Source organism: Ascaphus truei, chromosome 14 (genome assembly GCF_040206685.1).
Source record: "Ascaphus truei isolate aAscTru1 chromosome 14, aAscTru1.hap1, whole genome shotgun sequence".
NCBI classification, from domain to species: domain Eukaryota; kingdom Metazoa; phylum Chordata; class Amphibia; order Anura; family Ascaphidae; genus Ascaphus; species Ascaphus truei.
Genome location: NC_134496.1, coordinates 2368245 through 2384718, shown reverse-complemented (window position 1 = coordinate 2384718; position 16474 = coordinate 2368245). Strand labels below are relative to the sequence as shown.

General features: G+C 45.6%; 1 protein-coding gene across 1 annotated transcript in view; it reads right to left on the bottom strand.

Annotated features, from left to right (window-relative positions):
* The window catches only part of KLHL30 (kelch like family member 30), a 56279-nt gene that overhangs the window by 38282 nt on the left and 1523 nt on the right, over positions 1-16474 (bottom strand). Inside the window, exon 2 of the mRNA XM_075569516.1 lies at positions 11444-12266. Within this exon, the coding sequence (XP_075425631.1) occupies positions 11444-12217 (774 nt within the window). The 5' untranslated portion in view covers positions 12218-12266. The remainder of the gene's footprint in view (positions 1-11443; positions 12267-16474) is intronic.

The window sequence follows — 16474 nt, the reverse complement described above, 5'->3', positions numbered from 1 at the left end:
ACGATCCTTCCATGGTTTTGATGGAAACTTCTTTCAGAAGCGTTTGAGGAGTCCGGGGGCATGAATGTCTTTAAGGGGTACCCACGACCTCTCTTCGGGTCCAAAACCCTTCCAATGGACCAAGAAGTGGACCTTACCTCTCGAAAGACGGGAATCTAGTAAAGCCTGGATCTCGTACTCTTCGTTACCCTGTACCATCACAGGGTCTGGTTTAGAAGTGTGATCCGGAAAGAGGCTACTGGAGATGAAGGGCTTGAGAAGCGAGGTGTGAAAGACATTCGGGATTCTCATGCTTTGAGGTAGTTGAAGTCGGAAGGAAACCGGGTTTACTTGCTCCATGATGGAAAAGGGGCCCAGAAACCTCGGTGCCAATTTGGGGGAAGGGGTCTTGAGATGGATGTTCTTGGAAGATAGCCAAACCTTGTCCCCAGGTTTGTAGTTGGGTGCCGGACGGCGGTGACGATCGGCCTGGGGTTTAGATGTCAAGGAGGCTTTTTGCAGTGCGGATTAAATTCTGGACTAAGAGTCCTGTAAGAGGGCGATATGCTCGTCCACGGCTGGTACTCCAGAGGAGTTTTTAGAAATGGGTAGGCGAGCCGGATGGAATCCGTAGTTGATAAAGAAGGGAGTCTCACAGGTAGACTCATTCCTAGAGGAATCAAAGGCATACTCAGCCCAGATAAGTAATTCTGCCCAGTCATCCTGAGAGTTAGAAACGAAGCACCTTAAGTATTTCTCGAGGGATTGATTAACCCTCTCGATCTGTCCGTTAGATTGAGGGTGATATCCGGAAGAAAAGGAAGATGAGATGCCCAGTCTCTTGGTGAAATTCCTCCAGAATTTGGAGACGAATTGAGAGCCCCAATCAGATACGATGGATGTGGGAATCCCATGGATACGGAAAATCTCTTTGGAGAAAATATCAGCTAGGGTGGGTGAGGAGGGTAATCCTTTGAGAGGGATAAAGTGTGCCATCTTAGAAAAACGGTCCACTACTACAAGGATGGTGTTCATGCCATTCGACCTAGGTAACTCCACAATAAAATCCATCGATATGTGTGACCAGGAACGCTCCGGAATAGGTAAGGGTAAGAGAAGACCCTGAGGTTTCTGACGAGGAATCTTGTTACGTGCACATACCGGACAAGACCGTGTAAATTCAAGAAGGTTTTGGCCATATTGGGCCACCAGAAAGTGCGACGGATGAGATCCAACGTCTTCTTGAATCCTGGATGCCCTGCCGAACGGACGGCATGTCCCCAGTCCAGTATCTCAGGAACGAATTTGGGTTCTACGTACAAAGTGTCTTTCGGAACCGCAAGACCGGTCGGAAGATGTTTTTGTGATTTGATGATCTTATCGAGATTCTTGAACGCCGCAGCCGCTATGATCCTTTGTTTAGGAAGGATGGACTCGTGGTCTTCTCTGGTCTATCTTCAGAAGAGTATGGCCTGGAGAGGGCATCCGCCTTGACGTTCTTTGTGCCTGGAATATATGAGAGAACAAAATTAAATCTGGAGAAAAATAACGACCAGCGAGCTTGGCGAGTACCTAAACGGCGGGCATTCTCAATGTACAACAAGTTTTTATGGTCCGTGAGAATCGTGAATGGCTCTTTTGACCCCTCCAGAAGGTGTCTCCATTCTTGAAGAGCCAGCTTGACGGCCAGAAGTTCCCTATTGCCCACGTCATAATTTCTTTCTGCTGAAGAAAATCTTTTAGAGAAAAACCTGCAAGGGTGAAGTTTGTCCTGGGGAGAAAATCTCTGAGACAGAACCGCACCAGCCCCACAGTCAGAAGCATCAACCTCTAGGGTGAATGGAAAATTAGTGTTGGATGTCGAAGGATGGGAGCAGAGACAAAGGCTTGTTTCAGCGTTTTGAAAGCCGTGGCTGCCTCGGGTGACCAAAAGGATGGATCTGCACCTTTTTTGGTTAGTGCCGTGATAGGAGCGATGATGGTAGAAAAGTTATGAATAAACTTCCGGTAATAGTTGGAAAAACCCACAAATCGCTGAATAGATTTGAGAGAATTGGGTTGTGGCCAATCCACGACGGCTTTCAATTTCTCTGGGTCCATGGCCAAGCCTCTGTTGGAGATAATATACCCAAGAAAGAGCGACGTTCTGACCTTACCCAAGATTATCCGGCATTTAAAGCCGAGTTCCAACAAGTATTCGATTCCCCCGCTCGTCGGGAGATGGCATCTGCTTCTCTTCTCCAGATCACTCAGGGACGGCGAATGGTGACACAGTATGCTGTGAAATTCCGGACTCTAGCAGCCGAGACTAACTGGGGACAAGAGGCTCTTGTCTCTGTATTCTGTCAAGGTCTGGCAGATCCCATCAAAGATGAACTCTCTCGCCAACCCAGGCCGGATCAATTGGAGGTCCTCATTGATTTGGCTGTCCGAGTGGATCAACGTATCCAGGTACGCCGCTCAGAGTGTCAGCGCACTCGCTTCCATAACTTTGAAGTTCCTTTCTCCTGTACTCCCAGCAGCACTCCTGCACTCCCAAGTGCTACCACACCTCTTCGTCCTGCACTGGAGTTGCCAGAGCCAATGCAATTGGGGGTACAACGCATCCGCACACCGATACGGCAGTTCCGCCACGCCGGGGGATTGTGTTTCTACTGAGGATCCATGGAACATCTGGTTCAGGAGTGTCCACTGCGTCTGGGAAACGGGAACACACAGTGAGTACAGAGGGGCTCTCTCTGGGTGTAATGTCTCCACGTCCCCTTCATAAAGGTGAACTCCCTAAGAGACTTACATTTCCAGTCTCCCTTTCAGGCGATAAGTTTCAGACTTCTACCGCCGCTTTCATTGACTCAGGAGCTGGAGGAAACTTCGTGGACCTTGAATTCGCCAGGCTAAACCGCATACCGCTCGTGAGGAAGAAAGTTCCTATCGCACTCGTCGGTATCGATGGACGTCCCCTTACCCCGGCACACATTTCCTTAGAGACGTCCCCTTGCTTCTGTCCACACATCTGCACAAGGAGATCTTAGTTCTCAATGCCATTCATGCTCCTGGGATACCCATCACCCTTGGTCTTCCTTGGCTACAGCTTAACAATCCTCTCATTGACTGGACTTCCTCTGCTCCCATCTCCTGGAGGCCGAGGTCAGGCGAAACTTATCAACTGCTGGCCAATACCTCTGTTCCTGAGGTTATGCTACCTTCTGTTTACCACCAATTCTGGGACGTTTTCAATAAGTTACAGTCAGACCTCTTGCCGCCACACAGGACTTACGATTGTCCGATCGATCTGGTTCCAGGTTACTCCCTACCCAAGTCCAAGACCTACCCCTTGTCATTACCAGAATCTCCCGATTGGACCTTCCTGTTTTATCTAGCTCCTCTCTGCTCTCAGTCTTTGCTCAACATAGAGCCTGTATGGAAGTACTTCAGGATTCTCTCAGTGTTTTCACAGGTTCTGACAAGGCTTGTACGACTACCCCCTCTGGCTCTCGATCTTGGCACTCCTTGGACAACGCTCACTCTGGTAACCCCTCGAACCCTGACCTCGGCAAGGCATTCTTCACTCTATCTCTACAACCGGTACCGGCAAGTATTGTCTACATTACTACACCTGGCCTGGCAACACTTTATACCACACTCCGGACACGCTCCCTTTGCTGCGGGTGTGTGTATTACCACTTCCCCCTTCAGCTCAGGGGACGGGTCTGGTCTGCGGGCAGCATCGGCGTAACATAAGCCTTCTTAAGCAGGTGTGTTTGGAGTTGGATCTTAAAGGTGGATAGAGAGGGTGTTGTCGGATATTGAGAGGAGGGCATTCCAGAGGTGCAGGGCAGTCAGAGAGAAAGATTTAAGGTGGGAGAGGGCTTTAGATTCAAAAGGGGTAGAGAGAAGACATCCTTGAGCAAAACGCAAGAGTCGGGATGAAGAATAGCGAAAAATTAGGGCGGAGATGTAAGGAGGAGGAGCAGAAGAGTGTACAGCTTTAAAAGTGAGCAGGAGAATTGAGTGTGTGATACAGGATTTGATAGGAAGCCAGGAGAGGGATTTCAGCAGGGGAGACGCTGAGACAGATTTAAGAAAGAGTACTGGAGGAATTCTGGCAGAAGTGTTTAGGATAGATTGTAGAGGAGACAGGTGAGAGGCAGGAAGGATGGACAGCAGGAGGTTACAGTAGTCGAGACGGGAGAGAATCATGGTCTGTGTCACAGTTTTTGCAGTCAAGCAACAGAGGAACGGGCGTATCTTTGTAATACTGCGGAGGAAAAAACTAGAGGTTTTAGCTACCTTTTGAATGTGAGAGGAGAATGTGAGAGAGGAGTTGAGTGTGACCCCTGGGCAGCGTGCTTGGGCTACTGGCTGAATGATAGTACTTCCAACCAGGTTTGGGAGGAAGTATAAGGAGCTCTGTTTGTGCCATGTTATGTTTAAGTCGGTGAAGGGCCAGCCAGGATGACATCGCAGAAAGACATTCAGAAACTTTAGTCTGTATTGCAGGTGTAAGGTCAGGGGTTAAAAAGTAAATTTGTGTGTCATCTGCATAAAGGTGATATTTAAACCCACGAGATGTGATTAGGTCACCTAGAGCAGTGATTCCCAATCAGGGTTCCGTGCCTGGGGCACCTTGAAGCCCCAACCAGGGGCTTCTTGAAGCAGTCTCAGGGGTTCCTCCTACGGTCCACAGCCCCCCCCCCCTGGTGGTGGGGTTTTTTGGTATGTATTTTGTACGGTGGATTGAGTGAGAGTGGGGTAATTGATGGAAGGTAGGGGCGAGTTAGAGAATGGAGGTGGATGGGAGGGAGTGAGTGAGGAAAAGAGGGAGTAAGAGTGAGACGCAAGGGATAAATACATGCAATGCTGGATGGGGGGAAAGTTAGTGAGACGGATGGGAGAGAAATACATGGGTAGGGGGTGGGAAATAGAGGTGGCTCGTGAGGTGTGACATTTTGTGACTGACCCCTGTCGAACCTATTATGTGTCAGCCAGATAGGAGTTCCCCGAGATTTTTCAAAATACTTCAAGGGTTCCTCCAAACAAAAAAGGTTGGAAATCACTGACCTAGAGAGAGTGTGTAAAGAGATAAGAGAAGAGATCCCAGGACAGAGCCCTGGGATACCCCTCCCCCCCCCTGGGGTACCACTCTCCCCCCCCCCCCCCCAGAGAGATCGATAGAGGTGGAAGAGGTGTTAGCAAAAGAGAAAGTGAAAGTACGATGGGAGAGGTAAGAGAAGATCCAGAATAAAGATTTGTTACAAATACCAAGAGTATGTAGAATGTGAAGGAGAAGAGTGTGGTCCACGGTATCAAACGCCGCAGAGAGGTCAAGTAATATGAGCAGAGTGTAATGACCTCTGTCTTTGGCAGCATGGAGGTCATTAGTTATTTTAGTGAGGGCTGTTTCAGTGGAGTGAGCAGCGCGGAAGCCAGATTGTAGAGGGTCAAGGAGAGAGTAGATGTTGAGAAAATGGAGCAAGCGAGAAAATACAAGACGTTCAAGGAGTTTAGAGGCAGGAGGGAGACAGGCCGATAGTTAGGGTCAAGCTTGCTTTTTTTGAGTAATGGTATAACTGTTGCATGTTTGAAGGAAGAGGGAAAGGTACCAGAGTAGAGGGAGGAGTTACAAATGTGTGTGAGCATAGGGATTATAGTAGGAGCAAGAGGTTTTAGGAGATGGGAGGGAATTGGGTCAAGAGTGTATGTGGTGGAGGGAGAAGAGGAGATCAGCAAAGACACCTCCTCCTCTGTGACAGTGGAAAAAGAGTCAAGGAATGCAGGAGGAGAGTTAGGAAGCGGTGTAGGATGGAAGGATACAGAGGGGATGTTCTGACATATGTATTCCATATTTTCCGTGAAATAGTCGGCAAAATCCTGAGGTGAGATGGAGGAAGAAGAACAGGCAGCAAAGGGTGGTCTGAGTAGGGAGACAAAGAGAGAGAAGAGTCGGCGTGGATTCAAGTTGTATGTGTTGATTAGTGAGGAAAAGTAGGTTTGTTTAGCTTGAGAGAGGGCCGAGTTGAAACAGTGAAACAAAATAAGGTGCAACAAATATAAGATATATTGCGGAATTCAAGTGCTCCCTAAACACCAGCTGTTTCCCCAAACCGCTATTTGTGACAAAACTAAAACATCAGGTGTTCATGGCACAAATTGAAATCAACAGTGCAGTAAAGTGCAAAAATACCCAGTGAATAAAATCAAACACTGATCACACTTTTACTGTTACTCCAGTGAGAGACGCGGAGCAGGGAGACCGTGCACATGTGCCCACACACGCTGGGAAGCTGAATCAAGAGATGGTTGGAGTGCGCCCAGAGTCACTCCTTGCTTTTTTTCCAGCGGAGAAAGGGTGAGTTGTCCCTTTCCCCTCTGTGTTGTCTGTTCTATAAGTAAAACGTTAATGCACTACATTTTTTTGCATTTGTGTCTTCTTCTCCATATGAGGTCAACTCAGAGGATTCCAGTCTATGGAGTAACAGTATAAGTATGATCAGTGTTTGATTTTATTCACTGGGTATTTTTGCAATTTACCGCACTGTTGATTTAAATTTGCGCCATGAAACACCTGATGTTTTAGAGTTGAAACAGAATAGCATGAATTTGTAGTGAAGGAAGTCTGCGAGAGTGTGAGATTTCCTCCAGAGGCGTTCAGAAGAAAGGGTGCAGGAGCGCAGCATGCACGTGTGGGAATTTAGCCAGGGTCTGGGGTTAGAAGGGCGAGAACAGCAGAGAGAAAGCGGGGCATGTAGATCAAGAGAGGACAGGGAAAGTTGTAGTTCCTGACCAGGTTGTCAGGGTCTGGAGCAGAGCTGAGAGAGGAGAGGGAGGAGCGTAAAGTGGAATCAAAAGCTGGTAGGTTAATAGAGCCCCTGCAGAAACGAGGGGTAAATGGAAGTGGAGAAGGGGAGAACTCAGAGAGAGAAGTTTTTAGTGAAAACCAGATATAGGTAGTGGCCAGCCATGTAGGTGCTGGCTGCAGTCCACTGTTGAAGGCCAAAAGAAGAGGTTAGAGAGAGAAAGCGGGAAGCCCAAAGGGAGATAAGGGTCATCAATGTGGCAGTTGAAGTCCCCAAGGAGAAGAACAGGGGAGTCTGAGGGGAGAAAAAGAGAGCCAGGATTCAAAGTGAGAAAGACAGAAGGGGGTGAGTAGAGGTAGGTGGGCGGTAGATGACTGCCACGTGGACAGGGAGAAGAGAGAAGATTTGGACAGTGTGAGCCTCAAAGGAGGGAAAAGCAAGAGAGGGAGGAATAGGAAGGGTACGTTAACGGCAGAGAGAGGATAGGAGAAGCCTCCACCCCTGCCATCAGGGCATGGAGTGTGGGAGAAAGAAATAGCACCATAAGAGAGGGCAGCTTGCAGGGGAGTCAGACTGAGTGAGCCAGGTCTCAGTTATAGCAAAGAGGAGCAGAGAGTGGGAGAGAAAAAGAAGTCATGCACAGAGAGGGACTTGTTAAACAGGGAGCAAGCATTCCAAAGGGCACAGGAGAAAGGGAGAGAGGAGGGAGGGTGAGAGGGGATGGGTATGAGGTTGGAGGGGTTGATACCAGAAGCAGTAGAAGTTGCATGTGGGAGGTGAGGACAAGAGCATGTAGAAATAAGGCAGGGACCAGGATTGGGAGAGATATCCCCTGAAGCGGAGGAGAAGAATGGAAAGAAAGAGAATGTGTGAGGATGATTTGTAGGGGTGTGTTTTAGTGCTGGGGATATAGCTGTGTGGTGACAGAGGGCGCAGGTAAGAAAGGAGTTCATGTGAACTGAGAAGTGGCAAAGGAAGGAGAGATGGAGATATATGAATAGAGTTAGAGACATAATGAGGCTGGTAGAAAGAAGCAGGTATTTTGAAAAGAAGTGAGGTCAGAACAAATATAAATAGTAGCGGCGGCATGGCAGCAATTGTTTAGTGCTGAGATGTGCAATCTGGTATAGATAATATCCTCCTTTCAAAATTCAAATCCAGGATTCAGGGCCAGCAGGTGTTGCATTATCCACTTGTTTCACTCCTGTTCATCTCCACACTACATGCTACTTAAAATATATGCTACTTTAAATATATGCTGAAAAACAGCTAAGGCTGCTTGGTCTGTAGTTATATAGCTCCAAAAAGTCACCTGACTGAATTAAGTTCAGCCCAGCCAGCTTGATTAGCACATGTGAGGCACATTAATACAAATGGCATTTCTAAATTGCCTGTTGTCCTGGCTAGGTGTTACAAGTTGAATTTAATTAAGAGACACATCAAGGGATGATTTAGAGACAGAATTCAAATATAGCTTTTACCTGAGAAGAGAACGTAACGTATAGGTTGGAGGGACAAGATCCAGTATAACTCTGAGAGGCGACCCTGAGAAAGCAGAAGGAGCAAACTTGGCTAATTGCCTTGTAAAAGTTCAGCCATGTGGATGGCTGACGCATCTGTTGTTTACTTGTGTAAAGCTTAAAACCTGGTGACAAGTTGTCCTCGTTTAATAGCAACCTCTGCGGTTTGATTAGAAAATAAACAACACACGAATACTGGCAGTGATTAGCTAGGGCAGGGTTAGGCGAGGGTAGGAAGGCAGGCACTGCATCTACCAGGCTGGCACAGATCGTCTCATTCATCAGCTCATTTATCAGCCCATCCTCTCATTCATCATCTCATTCATCAGCCCATCCATCCTCATTCATCGTCTCATTCATCAGCCCATCCATCCTCATTCATCGTCTCATTCATCAGTTAATCCTCTCATTCATCGTCTCATTCATCAGTTAATCCTCTCATTCATCGTCTCATTCATCAGTTAATCCTCTCATTCCTCAGTTTATCCTCTCATTCATCGTCTCATTCATCAGTTTATCCTCTCATTCATCATCTCATTCATCAGTTTATCCTCTCATTCATCGTCTCATTCATCAGTTAATCCTCTCATTCATCGTCTCATTCATCAGTTTATCCTCTCATTCATCGTCTCATTCATCAGTTTATCCTCTCATTCATCGTCTCATTCATCAGTTTATCCTCTCATTCATCGTCTCATTCATCAGTTTATCCTCTCATTCATCGTCTCATTCATCAGTTAATCCTCTCATTCATCGTCTCATTCATCAGTTTATCCTCTCATTCACTGTTTCATTCATCATCTCATTCATCAGTTTATCCTCTCATTCATCGTCTCATTCATCAGTTTATCCTCTCATTCATCGTCTCATTCATCAGTTTATCCTCTCATTCCTCGTCTCACTCATCGTCTCACTCATCGTCTCACTCATCGTCTCACTCATCGTCTCACTCATCGTCTCACTCATCGTCCATGATTTAAAGTTAACATAAATTGAATTTGCTAAATTGTTTTCTTCTTTCACCTTAATCTACTAGTACTACAGTATCTAATAGGTAACTAGTAGTAATAATTAAATATATCTATTATTCATGAAATATTACATATTAAGTTTAATTTAAAAAAAAGGCAATTAACACAGCCTTCAAGTAGAAAAACATGACTAATGTACCATAATAATGTCAATCTAACAAACTTTTATACACACGATTAACTATATTTTTTGATACTTTGTTATTCAACTTTTCAACAAACGTTTTATTTTATTTTTTGTAGGTTTTTTTGTGTTTTTCGTTTTCATTTTCTGTTTTGTTTGCTTTTGATAAAGAAAATATGTAACGAAAAATAAGAAAAGAAAAAAAGAGCTGAGGGGGTTAAGCTCACTAACGCCAACCTTGCAGAACAGCAAAAACAGCCGTGTTCAAACCATGTCCGAGGAAGAGGCTGTGTAGGAAGCAGCAGAAGCAAATAGAATGAGGATTTATTTATTAAAGGTGAGAATAATAGTAATAGAATAATAGTAAGGGATTGTGTAACATCAAACACCATCCTTAAAATAAATAATGGTGCACCCCTACACAAGCTCAAACCTAACAAATGGGCAAGATGCAACCTGTGTCAGTAACTAGTACACATCTTTGTCATGATGACTGTTAAATAATTTGGTGTTCTGTATAGTGACAGAAACAGACAGCAAAGGACAAGATCATGGAGTGAGGGAGAGAAAAAGTAGGCCAGGATAATTGAGTTGGGGCTGAGCCAATTGTTTTCAAGGTGAGGATGGAAAGGACAAAGGATCTGGATTACCGCATAATTGATGAAGTGCAACTACAGGTACAGAATCATTGGTGTGTACTCAATCTGATCACGACTGCTCCTAATAGTGGAATTGCCAGGGTTGGTACAGCCTAACCTGCTCGCAGAGGGTGCCTATACTCATCTCATCAGCTACCTTACCCCTACTAACAACGTGCCCACAGTTTACACATTGCACCCTCACAGAATGCCACACAAAGGGATACAATGTGTGTTCTGTGGCAGCCTGTCCCACTCTGAATCCCACTACGTTTCGCTCTCACTTCCTGGCCCTGTTGTCTCAAGGGTTGTGGTGGATGTGGGAGAGAAGGAGGAGGTTCCATAGGTGGGGAAATGGGTGGAGAAGCAACAAGTACACTTCTCACAGAAGGGGTGGACCGTGCAGCCCATCAGGGCATGGTGTGTAATCGATAAGAAGGAGTGAGTGAACAACTACTTCGAGAGGGTTGTAGGTGCTGACCCAGAGCAGGATCATCATGTCTGGAGACACGTGAGGACGCGGAGGTTCACTGACGTCGCCTCTTCCAGAAGTCATGGGGATTGCTCTGCATGTGTTGCTGCAAAGAAGTCGTCCCCAGGCGTCCTTCAATTTGGCCCCTACAAACAGTTGCACCAGAATGGACGCAGTGTACCACCACAGAGTCACACACTGAACTATTGTGGGGCAATAGAAATAAATTCCACAGGAGGTGGTTCCTCTGGGCAGATGACAACTTCCCTGTGATGCTTGCGAGTCAGGGGAATACCATGAATACCAACCTGGGGCCTACCACTATGATGTGTTTGAGACACACATCCATGTTCCTCCTCCTCACCTCCTTCAAAGATGCTTCTCACTAAGCTCAACAGAAGAGCCACAAAATGTTTTTAAAAATCCCTCTCTCTCCTGTGGTTTCCCTAATCCCTGAAATCTACCTGCCTACCTACACACACTAATCCAGTCAGCCAGTAGCCCACCATACCATGCTCCCTTCCCTATCAATCTCAATAACAACAGTGAGAAAGTGCGAGGGGCTTAGCATGAGCGCGCAAGCAAATCATATGTTTTAACATTCAAAAATTAATTTATTGTATAAACATTCGTCTGTAGATTTTATGTCGTTCCCAGAAAAGGAGGGTGAAGGAAAAAATGGCAGGTTCAGGAGCATTCGCCCAATTTTTGTACTGCCCAAACGGCCTACGAATATCCGCCTGCGAATCAAATTTAGCTCAAAACACCATGAAGAATTTGACACATTCACCCATCTCTACAGGTAAATCAGGTTTGAAAGGTAACACAGTGAAATAGTGCCAGAGGAGACAGCTGTGTGGTCATAGGGATTTCAGTGCTCACCTGCCCAAGATTTCTGCTGATCAGTGCTTTACAGGCCTCAGACTCCCTGATCAATGGCTCTGCTTCCATTAGCTCCTGCAGATAGTGTTCAGTCAAGTTGGAGAGCCTGGCCATACTCAGCAACTGTGGGAGGTATCGGGCCCTGAGCTCCTCGTCCTGCCTCACCCAATGGAGCACTGCCACCGCCCGGCTCTGCTCCTCCCTTACCTGCAGCAGCGGGTCCCCCAGGTAACGGAGTAGACGCTCAAGGGACAGAAGCTGAAACTCCTCTTCATGAGACACCGCTTCAAAGTTCTCCTGCAGGAAGGACCAGGACTTTGCTGTCACCTCAGGGCAGCCATGTGTTTCCCCAAACTCCCAGATGCCCAGGCAGTTTGTGGCATCCATCTGCTGCTGTAGATAGCGGCTGCACACCTTGCGCACAGCAGAGAAGTGCAGGAGGTTAGATGTGCGGATGAGCCCCTCCACGTTGCTCTGGTTAATGGTGAGCCGCCCGGTGTAGGAGAAGTCAATCAGGGTCTCCATCAGCTCCGCCTCCACCTCTTTGATCTCCACACGAGCCGAGATGCTTTCCTGGAACTCACCGGAGAACATGGTGTGGAAGTATTGGCTGCATAGAGCAAGCACAGTGCGGTGACAGGGAAACTCCCGCTCTCCAACCACCAGAGTGACATCTGCGAGCCGGGGGGTGAAGCGCAGAGTCCGCAGGCCGGAGAGGATGGAGTCTGAGTGTGAGGGGAGGCAAAACTCCAGGTCATCAACATTTCTCACCATGCTTTCCTCTGAACAACACCCAGAAGAGACAGGGCATGGACAAAGGAATCTGCAGGAGAAGAAGAGCGGGTATTAATGAGCAACCATTATTATTGTCATTTATTTATAAGGCATCAGCATATCAATGAGGATGCAAAACAATAATGTAACACACAAAGCTCATAACTTGACGATATGTACTGTAAGGTAAGGTCTGGCTGGGGGCAAGGCAGAGCCCTAGAGGGAGTCTTGGGCACTTTTTACCAGCTCTAACCTCCTTGCAACCTCTTCATGGGGATCACTAAGCAACCTGTCTACTTTTCTCTGGCTTCCTTCTGATTCTTTCTTTCTATCTCTAGTCTATACCAACCAGTCTATACCAACTCGTTACCAAACTCCAAGCTGCCTGCGTGGATTACCTGGGCCCAGGACTCCTGCAAGGAACTGGCCCCAAACTAGAGTTATTGAGCAGCTTGGCTGCAGTTGTTGTTGTTGGGGAAGGGCAGCTGTGTAAACTGTGAGCAACCTCAGAAGAGGAGGGACAATATTGGGATGGCTGGGTCCCTTCCCCACCAGACACCATCCCACCCCCCTCCCCCCTCATCTTTAGGTGGCCCTACCAACCTCGGTCAAAAGCCCATAAAGATCTTCCTAAATTTAGGACAACTCGTTGAGTTGGGGCATTCCCTACAAATGTATGACAGTCTGTATCCCTAATACATGCTGTACTAGTTATTGAGGCCTAGGAACTCAATCTATGTAACTATGTAATCTAAATTTCTACTTTATAACTATTACACAGAAAATAGAATCGCAGAGTAACATTGGAATTAGCAATCATGACATTTTAATCAGCAAGTTAAACTGAGAAATACAAAATTGAAGTCACACAAAACAATTGACTGAAAGAAACGTTTGGTAACTGTAATAGGAGGTTATTTATTGGGTGGTAGTAGCTGTTATTAGTACACAGTCGGCTCCAGCCATTTCTGCATTGATCCTTTAACTTTGTGCTGTCAGTTACAATCGATCACATTCTCACTGTACTATTAGGGCAGGGGCGGCCAACTCCAGTCCTCAAAGGCCACCAACAAGTCCGGTTTTCAGGATATCCCTGCTTCAGCACAGCACTGATTGAGCCGCCTGTGCTAAAGCAGCGATATCATGAAAACCTAATATGTTGGTGGCCCTAGAGGACTGGAGTTAGCCACCCCTGCACTAATAGTCAAAAGCCTTCTCAGTAATGGTATCAGTCATATGAGGTTATATAATAGACCTGGGGCGAGCCCCCTGGGGGGCACTAGATTTTCTGGAGGGGGCGCGACAGTTATAGAGGTCCCGCGCTCTCCCCCCAGGCATTTTAATTATATGCCGGGGGACCGCGCAAAGCCTCTATAACACACTTCCCTTCCCTTCCAGCGATGTGTCGTCATGGCAGCCTGGCGTCAAAGGACACCACGGGGTCACATGCCAACGTGACGTCACATGACTCCGTCGCGTTGCCATGCCACGTGACCCCGCTGCGTCATTTGACGACGGAGAGCAGGTAAGAGAAGGGGGCACGAGCAGGGAGGGAAGCAGGAAGGGGGGCACATGTGGGAAATATTGTGCACCGCTGCCTTAAGTGATGGCCCCGAGTCCTTTGTACTGCCCGTGGGATGAATAGTTCTTTTGAAAGCTCCTTGTATTGTCCCTGAATATATTTGTATATAGTTATCATATCCTCTCTTAGCCGCCTCTTTTCTAATGTAAATAAATCTAATTTAGCTAGCCTCTCCTCATAAGTTAGATTGTCCATCCCCTTTATTAATTTGGTGGATCTTCTCTGTACTTTTTCATGTTTCATAATGTCTTTTCTAAGGATTGGTGCCGAAAATTGTACTCCATACTCAAGATTTGAAAGTCTCTCTGACAGTACATGGTTAATACTACTTCCCAAACCTTTTAAATACATTGTAAATGGATAAAATGACCTAAAGTTCAGGACATCTATAAAGTCTGATGTCAAAGTAGGATATTACCGGGGTAAAGAGTAGCCGCGCTTTCCATCTAGAACCCCAGAGTACCCCTTCTTTTATTTTACAAACTTATAGTAGTTTTCACTTTCTATGTAAAGTAAAGAGACTTTATTTAAAAAAAGTTGTTCTCTTTTGGTTTATTAAGCATAATTATTGTATAATATTCTTTTTAAATATAGTACAATGTGCCACATTGTTTAAAGTATTACTTGGAATCTAGTCCAGGAAGATTACTTTTTAAAGCACTCGATCCTTTAATTTGGTTTTGGATCTGAAAATATTTTCGTGTTTTGGCTCTGGTCTTTGCCTTGGATTTGGATTATGGGGAAAATTGTGAATTTGATGAATAAAATCCTAATGTCGTAATCTGAGTCTGATTTTTGCTTCCTACTGTATTTACAATGCTATTTGCTACCTGTGGTTAATATCTGTTTCCTAGTCCGGCAAAGAACAGACTAGGGCAGGGGTGGCCAAATACAGTCCTCAAGGGCCACCAACAGGCCTGGTTTTCAGGATATCCCTGCCTCAGCACAGGTGGCTCAATCAAACTCCAACTTCCCCCAACTCCATCCCCATGACCCCTAGCTATTTCCCCATTTCTATCTACGCTGTCAAGTCCATTACTTTTAGCTTGTCCCCGTGTCAAAGACTGAGCCACTGATTAGGTCACCTATGCTGAAGCAGGGATATCCTGAAAATCTGACTTGTTGGTGGCCCTTGGGGACTGGAGTTAGCCACTCCTTGACAATGAGGATGAGTCTATTTAGTAAGGCCATCAAATGATCAACTATGATACTGTATGTTGGAGCTGGACTGCAACTAATTGGCTGATGTGCTGGTCTGCTTGAGATTTTGAGACAAGTAGACAGTAATATAGGTCAGATGGCAGAATATCTCTTATCACATATGTGTCAAAGTAGCCAGGTAACCCAAGGATGTTAATCCAACTGCAACTGGTTGATTTTATATAAATTGGATGAGATTAAATATACTGCTCAACCCCCTTATAACGCTGTGCTTGGGGTCCAAAGAATCACATCGCGCTATAAGCGGATCGCGTTAGAATTAATGTACAATTGTATGCATTGTACAATAAAGTATTTAAAGCTGCAGTTCAGTCTTTTTTTTTTTTTAATTTATTTTTTACGTCAATAGTTTCATGTGTGCAATCTCTAATTACCTAAAGAACTGCATAGCTGCCAGTCAATTCGTTCTCCATGTATTGATAGGCGAAATTTGGCGACATAATTAGAGCTGGCATATGTTTTTCTTCTGCTTCTGTCTCTCACTGGAAGCTCATGAATATTCATGAGCACTCCTGGACTGACATGTGCTAGAGGGAGAGCAGGGCTGACAAAGGGGTGTGCCAGGGCTTGTGACAGGACATGAAGGGGCGGTGCCTTAGCAAATGGTTGTTAAAATAGAATACAAGAAAATTGGTCTTTCAAAGTTGTTGTTTTTAAAACAGAAAATGCTAAAAGTATTTTTTCTTACTACAGAACTGATTTATTAAAAAAAAAAACACATGCAGGATATTGACTGAACTGCAGCTTTAAGATACCAATAACCGTGTTGCAAAGTATTCATAAATACGATAAATTGGGAGCCACGCGTGCACCGCGTTATTAGCGGATTCGCGTTGCAGCGGATCGCACTATAACGGGGTTGAGCTGTATATATATTTTTAATTTCTCAAATATTCCAATATTCTTTCCACTTTCCAACATTTCCGTATATTCTCCAAGTTTCAATTTTGTTTATATTTGCATGGGACTGTGAGAAAAATGGCACGGTAATCTGTTTATAAGAAGGGGGGAAATTCAGCAAGTTCCAAACCAAGCGGCAAAAAAGGTTTTGCCTCTATTTCAGTTGGGGCCCAACACACAGATCCGAGTTACTCCAGATCGCAGACATTTAGGGTCGGGGTCAAAAAAAATTCAATCTGAACTCGCTTATTACTAAAAGAAAGGTAAAGTAAAAAAGCATGGCACAATAATCATGGCATGTATGAGTTTATTGCATCAAATAACTTCTCCCATAACCCATCCTATTGCTCCATATAAGAACCAGTTCTAGTTAATGATTCATGCCGTCCATGGGTAGCTAACATGCATGATACCTGTAATATTGTTTATTGTACTGTGTTAAACCTGATCAATGGAGGCAATCAATAGCCCCACTAGAGTAAAAGTGATGAGCCCCAGTCATAGACACAGTGACAAGCTTAGTCTGCATAACGCTGGGGGACAGCCACAAATCA